The sequence below is a fragment of the Bufo bufo genome, chromosome 6 (genome assembly GCF_905171765.1).
Source record: "Bufo bufo chromosome 6, aBufBuf1.1, whole genome shotgun sequence".
Classification (NCBI taxonomy): domain Eukaryota; kingdom Metazoa; phylum Chordata; class Amphibia; order Anura; family Bufonidae; genus Bufo; species Bufo bufo.
This window is the reverse complement of record NC_053394.1, coordinates 61,828,936-61,840,337: the sequence shown is the minus strand read 5'-3', so window position 1 is coordinate 61,840,337 and position 11,402 is coordinate 61,828,936. Positions and strand designations below refer to the sequence as shown.

The following is an 11,402-nucleotide window of genomic DNA, read 5'->3' as shown; positions in this document are numbered from 1 at the left end:
ATTGATTGTCACTCAGTGTTGCTTCCTAAGTGGACAGTTTGATTTCACAGAAGTGTGATTGACTTGGAGTTACATTGTGTTGTTTAAGTGTTCCCTTTATTTTTTTTGAGCATTATACAAGCATTACTCTTATAGGCCTGGCTTTACGGGTGACAACTTGACCAAAAGCCATCTTTCTGCAGGATTTCTCCATGACCTTGTCCTTATAATAGACCGTGGTTGGCAGCTCGGCGCTAATAGAGGAGGTCCTGTGGCAGGTAAGTGCCGGTGACTAATGAGCAGGCGAGTCCTCCTCCTCCTCCATCTGCTTCTTCTCATAAGAGAAACGGAGCAGGAGTCGCGAGCATCCGCCCGGCTCCTTCATTATTTGGTAAGTCATGGTAGTCCAGGCCTCTGAATAGGCCCTAAGACCTTGGGGGTCTCGTAGTAAAGTCCCCGAGAACCTGCCACTGCAGCGCGGGCTCAGCCTCAGGAAAGACCGGGGCTTAGGTGGAAAGACTGATAAGTATGGTAGGGTCGGGAATGAAGAGTGGGGGCGGAGGGGCCGGCTTTGTGTGGTGTATTGGAGGCGGGCAGCATGCCGTAGGTGCCGGCTCCATAGGTTCGCATTGGCAGGCGGGAGGAGGGCCTAGTCCTCCATAGGCCGCCCCCCTTTTCTTGTTGCGGTGCCGGGCTATGTTGCAGGGCTCCCACCGCCGCCTCCTCCTCTTCGCCAGCCGCCTCTGGGGGTCCCGATCACTCACAGCAGGGTAAGAGGGTGGAAAAAGCGGCCTCCGGCGCACCCTCCAGCCGGCCCTTCTCTCCCCCTGTCCGGGTATGTTCCGTATCTGTCGCCCTGGACAGTGTGTAAAGTCGTGAGTCAGCAGGCGGTCAGTCCTACTTCCTGATCCCCCTACCACTAGAGTGCGGCCATGATATGTGTATTATGGTCCACAGACCCCTCAGGGACGTCACAGCATAGTTTCCACTTGACTTGTAGGATAAGGGAGACCCCCAACTCCTCCTCTATATAAGCCCTCAGATAAAGTGGAGGCCGTGCCCTGGAGCACATTCTTCAGGTAGATTCACACTAGTGGTTGCAGTGGGATTAAAAACTGCAGCAGAAAAGAAATGCATGTGGTTTGCGGTTACGGTTTTAAACAGGTGAATTACACTTAAAGGGGTTCTCCGGGGCATTAACTAAGTTCTAGCTTTCAGAAGGATGATATTCACCACCACTACTTGTTCCGTCGCCCCGCCGATCCTGCCATCTGGGCTCACCTGAGCGGCTGCGGGCTCTACCGCTGATGTGTCACCCGGATCTGCTCCTGTTTCTTCTTGCTCAGGCGGATTGTGGAATCGGCGGCGTGATGGAAAGGTAAGTAGTGGTAAAGACTACCTTCCTTCCACAGGGTGAAAGCTAGGGATTAGTCAAAGCCCCTAGAATTTACCACGTTCACCTGTCAACTCAGAAACCGCATCAAAATCTGCGGACGCTTTTTTAAAAAAAAAAAATTATTTTTTTTTTATGCAGGTTTTAACCTTGTCTCGCCCACTACGTGTGAATACACCCTGTACGTTCCAGTCCTTCCTTACTTAGGATTGTTCACACGTAGCGGTACGCTGCTGATTTGCAGCAAAGTGGGTGAGATCTTAAAGGGCGTCTGTCAGAGGGCACAGCAGGTGCAGAGAGAGCAGAGCCTCTAGGTGTAATGGCAACGCCCCCGTTGCTCCTAGAGGTTCATTTGCATATAATTAAACCTCATTTTTCTCGGCAATGCGGACACATATTATCATGGGACCAACACAGACGTCTTCAGCTGCCAAGCGCACATGTAACAGGTCAGCCAGTGTCATAGGTACAAAACTGCTGACAGATGCCCTTTAAGATCTCGCCTACTTCGCTGGCACTGTCAAACACTGCAGCGTATCGGCTACGTGTGAACATATCTTTAGAAAAAACGTAAACGGAAATCTCATCTACATGCTGTGGAAAAATAAAAGCTGCGGTGTAAAGTGATGTGACGGCACATTGCTGATATCCACCGCAGATTTTATTCTTTTTAATGCAGAGTGTGAAATCCTGGAAAATCTGCGGCGGAACGTCCAGACTTAGAAGATTTGATCCATGTGTCCTGTACCCTTAAAGGAGCTCTCCAGCCCTTTAAAATCAGTATTGGATCTGTGGGGGTCCATGGTGCTTGGGGTATGACGGCGTGATAGCCATGCCCCTGTGCTGCGGTTGAGTATTGGAAGTGCCTTCTTGGCAATAACCACGCAGACGGACTAAACCCTGATCAGCAGGGGTATCGAGAGTCGCACCCCGACCAATCTAATATTGCTGAAGATAGGACATCCGTTTTAAAAGGCTGGATGACCCCATAAAAAAATAATAATTGCAATATGCGGGCACCGGCCGAGTGCTCACTGCATCACCGATGTGGACCCATTCACTTGAATGGGTCAACAATCCAGAAGGTCAGTGCGGAACGGAGTCACTGAAGCAGTACAGCGTGCTTCCGTGGGGTTTCTGTCCGTGCCTCCTTTTACTATGCGGACAGATCACAGACCCATTCAAATTGAATGGGGCTGGATCTGTCGCGGCAGCCACAAATTGTGGCCCCCCAACGGTCGTGTGAATGAGGCCCTTACGCTGTATTGCACTCTTGTGTTATACAATTGTTGCAATTGTTCTTCATATGAATGACAGAATACAATGTAACAGTTGTGAGCTGAGCCAGAAAATACCGTTTTGTTTGTGTGTTGTATCTTTGGTGTTTGTTTTATGTCCTGTCTCCATGATCTCGTGCTCGCCGTCATGCTGTGTGCATGGACATTAGGCTCCTTTCCCACTCGCGTTTGGTGCGGATCCTTCAATGGATCTGCACAGATGGATCCGCACCGATAATACTAAGATCTGCATCCGTTCAGAACGGATCCGTTTGTATTATCTTTAACATAGCCAAGACGGATCCATCTTGAACATCATTGAAAGTCAATGGAGGACGTTTTCTATTGTGCCAGATTGTGTCAGTTGACTTACATTGTGTGTCAGGACGGATCCGTTTGCCTCCCGTGTCAGGCGGACACCAAAACGCTGCAAGCAGGGTTTTGGTGTCCGCCTCAAGAGCGGAATGGAGGCTGAACTGAGGCATTCTGAGCGGATCCTTTTCCATTCAGTATGCAATAAGGGCAAAACTGATCAGTTTTTTTTACCGATTGTGAGATCCCTGAACGGATCTCACAAACGGAAACCAAAACACCAGTGTGAAAGTAGCCTAATCTGGTGACAGTTGGAGTCTCAACAATACTGTAGACACTGGAGAAGATTTCTGAACACTCAGTGCAGGTTTTCAGTTGTACAAAAGTCGCACATTATGGCGCAGGTCATTTTTGCACAAACAAATGCTTTTTCTGCTTTTATGCCACACTTGCAGAAGTGGGTAGGAAAGTGGGCATGGTTAGCCAGGCGAGTAGGAATGTGCCAGATTTATGAGATGCAACTTAAAAAATATATATAATTTGCAAAAATTGTGAAATCTTAATCCAGTAAGGGGGGGGCGGGTGTGAAAACTGTAAGAACATCGCTAGACGTAAGTGTTTTTAAGGATGCAGCAAATTTGATAACTTGGGCACAAATTATGGTGATGCAGACTGTGTACCTGCTCACTGGACTTGTGCACAATGACCTATGCATGTCTGTGGGGCTATGCACATACCCGTATGTTTGAGGATCTGTGCGGCCGTTCTACAATTTATTGAGCGTGTCCTATTCCGGTCCGTATTGAAGACAAGAATAGCCCTTTCTATCGGGAGCGAGGAAATGCACGCAGAAGGAATCTGTTTTGTCGATCCATTCTTTGCAGACCCCAATGTGGACACGGCCTTGGGCCTGACCCTTATGTGGTATAGCAATTCTGTGAGGAAGAAACCTTGTGCCAGATACACCCTTTAGACGGGTGGTGCTGTTCTGGAAGACGCGCCTAAGGATTCGTGCATGAGTGCTCCGTACCCATGCTGAGGGCCACAAATAGCTGTGTGGTGGCCATTTACGGATGCAGTTCACAAGATTCACGGTCTATTATAATATATATTTTTTTTTTTCAGTGCAGATGCGCTCCGTAGTGCTTCTGTGGGCTTCTGCTCTGTTCGTATCTTAAGGATTGCGGACCACAATATGGGCACGTTCGTGCACGCGATCCCTAGGGGCCAGACCTTCTCTAGCACTCCTTAAGCAGGTCGCCTGACCTCGATGCCTCGCTTTTGGCTGTGAGACTTGTCGGGGAAGATCCACAGTTAGTTGTGACACCAAGACTGAGGTCCAGTGGCGAACGCGCTGTGTGCTATGTCGCTGACCTTTGAGGGATTAGGTGAATGGTTCCAGCAGATGGGTGGCTTCATTTACACCGCTCTATATGACGGCTACATTGCAGTATCATCTCTTATTCATTTCCTTACAGCTGTAGATCTTTTTATGGCAGCAGGTATTCAGTGGTGTCTTATTGATCGAGGTGCCATTAGTGCAGCAGACCTAGATCTGCCGCAGTCATCTTCCCGTTCTAAAGCACAGAAGCAGGGGAAGAGATCCTGCACCCAACTCCGAAATGAAGGGGGGGTGTTACTCGAGTGGAGATGCCAAGGGTCACTGTATCCAGGTGGGGAATGAATGGAGAGGTGACCGTGCAAGTGCTCAGCCCTCTCCATTTATTTTCTTTGGGGGGGGGAGGGGGGGGATTATGGATCCAGCCAGGCAGTCCAAACCCGTTTTCTGGAAATAGGTGCAGGTCCCCCCTCTGGGATAAATCTGGAGCATTTCAGGCCGGGGGCAGGTAAGTAAGCTTGCCTTCACAGGTCTGGCCAAATTCCCCCCACGCACAGACACCATTTTTGCATAACCCCATTAGCAAACAGCATTTATTATGTAGATGCAGTTAATACAAGGCACTTACTAATGTATTGTGATTGTCCATATTACTTCCTTTACTGGCTGGACTCCTTTTCCCATCATATTATACACTGCTTGTTTCCATGGTTACAGACCACCCTGCAATCCAGCAGCAGTGGTCGTGCTTGCACACTATAGGAAAAAGCACCAGCCTATGTTCGGTCCCAGCCACCAGAAAGGCCAGCGCGTTTTCCTATAGTGTTCAAGCACGACTACTGCTGATGGATTGCAGGGCGGTCGTAACCATGGAAATGTTCAGTGTATAATGTGATGGAAAAATGAATCCAGACAGCAAAGGAGGCAATATGGACAATCACAATACATTAGTAAGTGGCTTGTTTGCTATTTGCTGAAGCGACACAGGCTGGGTTCCCATCGGCGCAGTGGACTCCTGCACTGTAATCCGGACACTGTATCTGGTGTAAATGCCTGTTTTCAGGCGATCAAAAAATACTACACAAATTTTTTTTTTTTGTCCGTCTGGAAAGTGGCCGGATCGCTGCCAGATCCCGTTACAGGGAAAGCGGATTTGGTGGTATCTGGCTGTGCCGGATACAGTAAATTCTGTCAGTCTGTTCCGCCTCCGGAGTTCACAGCGCAGATGCGGAGCGGCCTAGTCTGCAGATTTCACCTTTTGCAATGGCTAGTTTGATATCTGTGACAAATGCGCATGTAATGCATGAAGATCTTGGTGATGATTTGTTGTGGATTCATGTAAAAACTTGCAGCAGATATTTTTTTTTTTCAGCTGAATTTTGTCCCCATTACCGTTATATGCCATAAATGTCCCGATTGGACAACCCCTTTAAAGGGAGTCTGTCGCCACTATATGACCATATACAGCGCTTATGTTGTCCTATCGCACACCTATACAGGATTGTAACGGTACCTTTTGTCTTTTTCTTTACACTTGCAAAAGCTGGAAAAACTAACTTTGATTCATATGCAAATGAGCCCTCGCAAGGGGCGGCGTTCAGTGTGTAGGAGCCCAGGCTGCTCTGCCTTCTTTCAGCGATGCTCCGCCCCAGCCTCTTCCTTTGCCCGCCCTCCTATTCCCTCGCGTCATCCCTAGGTCCGGCCGAGATCCCCCGCCTGCGCACTGCTTCGCCGGGCCGGGGCATACACACTGCGATGCCCATTGTGGGCACGGCATTGAATCAACTAGTGCGCATGCGCCGGCCCGGTGAAGCAGTGCGAAGGCGTGGGATCTCTGCCGGACCTAGAGATGACGCTGTATATGGCCATATAGTGGTGACAGGCTCCCTTAAGGGCTCCTTCAGATGGCCGTATGAATGAATCTCCATCCGTTCCGCAATTTTGCAGAACGGGTGCGGACCTGTTCATTTCAATGGGGCCGCAAAAGATGCGGACAGCACACCGTGTGCTGTCCGCATCCATGGTTTCTTTCCGCGGCTCCGCAGAAAAGATAGAACATGTCCTATTCTTGTCCGCAATCGCGGACAAGAATAGACATTTTCTATTATGGTTGCGGCCATGTGCAGTCCGCAAATTGACGGTATCAGTGTTTTGCAGATCTGCAAAACACTAGGGCCGTCTGAATGGGCCCTAAGAAGAAGGAAATCCATATGGGTTCTTTGTATAACTTCCACCTGTTTTCGTTCTGCTGGCACGCTGAGGTGTGACTCGCCTGGTGCCATGGCCTCGGGCACCTGGCAGGTCACACTGGAGATCTCCTGTACAAGCTTGTGTAACCGCAGTGAGATCCCGCACTGATTCCTTCCCAAAACAGCTGGCAAATTGCTTCTGTGCCCAGTCTGGAATGCCGCCTGTGTGCGCCAGGTAATGGGCTGCTGGTGATGGGTATTTCCGACCTTGCTGAGTGCCTCTGATTTATTTATACGCTTCTGGATAAAGGCTTTTATAGCTACTTGCTAATTAGGATATTGCTAATTAGGATGTCATTCTGTGGCCAAGAGACATTCTTCTCCAGTCTACAGGTAGCCAGACGTTCCTACAGCTGCCAGCTATGTCTGAGTAATGCATGTGTTCTCAGGGGGAAGATGACCACCTGTGAGAATAAAGGATTGGACAGGCTGAAATCCAGTATGGCCTAGTGTTCTTCCCATATTTCGTCAGGGAATATTTAGGACACCCCTGGTCTGTGGTCGACCTTTCCTCTTGAAATTGGCAGGTTTGGGCAATGTTCATCTCATGTGTATGGCAACCTTTAGGGTATGGCCGCACAGCGATTTGGGCACGCCCTTGTATGCAGGGTTACCGTAGGTATGAGTGGGGTCGCAGTTCAACTCGCGTGCGAGTCACATTGTGATCCTATTCATTCCTATGGCAGCCCCGATATACTGCCATACTAGGGTGCAGCACGGGTCGCTACCAAAATTGCCATGCAGCTGTTCTGTTGGGGTACGGCCATATGTGACTGAAAAACAAGGAAACGTCTGCTGCAGTTTTTGCTGCCATTTTGTGGGGGGGGGGGGGGAAGAGTACAAGTATTACATGTGTTTTTGCCACAGAAATGACTGGATTTTATTTCATTTTGAAGACTTCAAATCCACACCGCAGGTTAATTTACTCTGCGGATCATAGGGAAGAATGTTGAGGAACTGCTTTTTATGCAATTCTCTAATAGATTAGTGTTAGTTTCCCGTAGCTGAACCTCTAGCTTCCAGCTTCTGGATAACTCGCCGTATGTAGTCAGGCCTGAGTAACCCTCTGATATTTTTTCAGCAGCGTGCAGACCTTTGCGCCTCTCGGTGTGGGGGGTGCGGTGTGTTTGCTGTGAGCTCATGCTGTTATCATGTGATCCTGTGGTCTCTGATGCTGCAGTCAGCGCTGAGCGGTTTCTGGCCGGCGTTCAGCATACTCTGAAGGAGTTCCCTCAGCTCCAAATAATAATAGAAATGTCCTGGAAAGACTTCCCAGCCTTGAATTGGACACTAAAATCTTGCTTCTAAGGCCTCATGCACACGGCTGTACCGTGTTTTGCGGATCGGCAAAACACGGATGCCGGCAGTGTGTGTTCTGCATTTTGCAAAACTGAAGGTCTGGCAATCAATAGACAAGTCCTTTTACTTGTCCATGATACGGACAAGAATGGGACTTGTTCTATTAATTTTTTATTAATTTTTTTTTGGCAGGGCCGCGGAACGGAGATACGGACGGCACACGGAGTGCTGTCTGCATCTTTTGCGGTTCCATTGAAGTAATTAGGTCCACATCCGAGCCGCCAAAAAAGCGTTTTGGATGTGGACCCAAACAACATTCTTGTGCATGAGGCCTTAAGGGCCCCTTTCACTATTTAGGTATACTCAGGGTTTTATTCAGTTATTAGAACAAAGCCAACTTTCACTATTTGGATGGTAAGGTCCAGTTAAAGGGGTTCTCCGGGCTTTTAATATTGATGACCAATCCTCAGTGTGCATGTCTCTTCCTGCTCGATACAGCAGCGAGCAGTAAAAGAGAAGGGACATGCACACTGCGCCCACAGTCTCCTCGTACAGCTGATCGGCGGGGGTGCTAGGTGTCGGACCCCTGCTGATCTGATATTGATGACCTATCCTGAGGATAGGTGATTAATATTAAAATCCTGGACAACCCCTTTTGACTGCTTATGGTTTGGCAGTTGTCACTAGGGATGAGCGAATCGACTTCGTTCTGAAGTCGATTCGCATGAAACTTTGAATACTGTACGGGGCGAGCGCTCAGTACAGTATTAGAATGTATTGGCTCCGATGAGCCAACGTTGTTACTTTGCAAAGTCTTGCGAGACTTCTGGTAATAACTAAAAAAAATGTATTTCTACTGTTAAGAACGGTTTCCTGAACTTTGGTTCAGTTCCAAGGTACCACTTGGGGCAGTTGTAGGGTGCTGAGTACTTGGTATGGCAGCGAGGACCCTGGGCCTGGCCTCTGGCAGGATGTAATATATTGCTTCTCAGAATGACGGTGTACTGTGATGTAAGAGTGTTAGGCTGAGTTCACACGGGTGAGATTTCCGCGCGGGTGCAATGCTTGAGGTGAACGCATTGCACCCGCACTGAATCCCGACCCATTTATTTCTATGGGGCTGTGCACATGAGCGGTGATTTTCACGCATCACTTATGCGTTGAGTGAAAATCGCAGCATGCTCTATATTGTGTGTTTTCCACACAACGCAGGCCCCATAGAAGTGAATGGGGCTGCGTGAAAATTGCAAGCATCCGCAATCAAGTGCGGATGCGGTGCGATTTTTCACGCATGGTTGCTAAGATGACAGTCTATTCACTGTATTATTTTCCCTTATAATGTGGTTATAAGGGAAAATAATAGCATTCTTTAATACAGAATGCTTAGTAGGTGGTCAATTGAGGGTTAAAAAATAAAAAATAATTAACTCACCTTTTCTTCTTGATGGCGTAGCTGCCGGTCTCTTCTTACTACTTTAATCATGAGCTGCCGGCTAAAGGACCTGTGGTGACATCACATGGTCTATCACCGTGGTGATGGACCATGTGATTGGACGATGTGATCTGACGTCACCACAGGTCCTTTAGCCGGCAGCACACAGAAGTTACTGTGTGCATTCCGTCTCTGTACGTCTGTATTTCCGTTCCGCAAAAAAAATAGAACATGTCCTATTATTGTCTGCATTACGGACAAGGATCGGACTGTTCTATTAGGGGCCTGCTGTTCCGTTCCGCAAAATACGGAATGCACACGGATGTCATCCGTTTTTGTGGACTGCAAAATACATACGTTCGTGTGCATGATCCCTAACTGGTATCGCCAGATCTGCAACCTAGCAGTCTAATAAAACATCCCATTATTTAACCTGCCCAGTAAAAATGGGGGGGACCTGATGCCTGAATTATCATCTTTTTGGTCACCACACCTTTCTCATAAAACTCATTATAAATTCTACATAGTTTGATCAGCAGAAATATACAGAACGTATACATACAGTTCACACAGTAAACTCTGTAAAAATTAAACCCTAAAAACAATGGAGAAATATCTATTTCTGCTAAAATGTGTTACATAATGCAATTCACTTGATGTACCCCAAAATAGTGGGGTTTAAGGGGTATACCCATTTGGACACTTATGGCAGATGGAAAGAATATGCCATATGTCTGTTCTCTGGGACCCACTTCTGTTCCAAGTATGGGGCCCTGCCGTGAATGAAGAGCATGCTGCGCATTTGTCGTGACTTTCACTGTGGGGCTTCTGAAAATAGCGGCGTCAGCGCTTTTTTTCGGAAGTCTCGTAGCAGGGAATGTAGACGGCACGCATCTAGTTGGGGCCCTGTTCTTGAGATAGGAGCAGGTGCCAGAGTATTACAGCATTATATTAGAAGACTGCAGCAGGTAGGTGATGGTTTTGGGATAGAGTACCTCACCCAGCTACATCAAAGTATATTCTAACGCTTTAATTCCTGGATCGGTATTTTATTATATTTTTTCCCCCTACAGATTTCGATCTAAAACATATAGCAAAATGAACTCCCTTTCAGTCCAGCGAGTTGTCAATGACATCATCAAGTCCCCAGAAGACAAGAGGGAATACCGGGGCGTTGAGCTGGTCAATGGGATAAAAGCAGTTCTGATAAGTGACCCCACCACCGACAAATCCTCCGCAGCTCTGGATGTTTACATTGGTACGTGGTTTTAGTATTTTTTTTGCATTGCAAATGCTCCATGTCCCACATTCCGAGTTCTCCTGTGTCCCTCACCATGTATTTCCATGTTGGAGCACAGGACGTTCTCGGGGTTTTGATGGTTTACATGGAGAGCGTGAGGACTGTGTGCGTGGATTTCCAGGTGTCCATTCCTCTTCCGTAGACCTTCTGCATTGTAGCCACAGTAATGGCCATTTTATTTGTTTGTTTTGTTCTGGGATAACTATTGTCATTTTTCATTTTAGATGTTTTAGGACAATAAAAATGGTGGCAAAGATGTACTGTTTATTATTCCTCCCGCGCCACTTTTCTGGGTTTGTCAAATTTCTGTACACCGCCCTCTCCACATTCCAAAAAGGAGGGGTGGGGACCAGCAGGCCCAACACATTTATCTTCATTTACGACCGTTTTGTTTAAGGACACAGACTACCGGAGGATGCGCCTAATATGTGAGGAGGCCTTCTCATCATAAATTAGGCACATCCTCTGGCAGCACAGGGTATGTCATGTATTGTGGCCAGCAAACAGCGGGTCCACAATATATGGGCACTGGCCGTGTGCGCACTGTTTCACGGAAGCGGACCCATTCGCTTGAATGGATCCGCAAGCTACAGAGCTATGTAGAGCAGAGGCACGGAGCAGAAGCCCATGGAGGCACTACCGAGCGCTTCTGTGGGATTTCGGTCCATGCCTCCGCACAATTTATTTATTTATTTATTTTTTGCCGTGGGGACTAAATGTTGTGGATAACGGACCCATTCAACTGAATAACTCTGCTCCACAAATTGCTGGCACATAGCAATTTGCCGTCCACGGGCACAGGGCACACACGCTCGTGTGCGT

The 11,402-nt window shown here is 47.9% G+C and overlaps 1 protein-coding gene across 4 annotated transcripts in view; it reads left to right on the top strand.

Annotated features, from left to right (window-relative positions):
* Positions 1-245: 245 nt before the first annotated feature.
* Positions 246-11,402, top strand: part of IDE (insulin degrading enzyme) — a 91,672-nt gene continuing 80,515 nt past the window's right edge. For 2 of the 4 annotated variants that reach the window (XM_040438852.1, XM_040438853.1), the window contains exons 1-2: positions 606-749; positions 10,354-10,538. In XM_040438852.1, coding sequence (XP_040294786.1) covers positions 676-749; positions 10,354-10,538 — 259 coding nt within the window. In that variant the 5' untranslated portion in view covers positions 606-675. Of the gene's footprint in view, positions 371-605; positions 815-10,353; positions 10,539-11,402 lie in introns of those variants that run through there. The other 2 variants (XM_040438854.1, XM_040438855.1) reach the window with 2 other exon arrangements.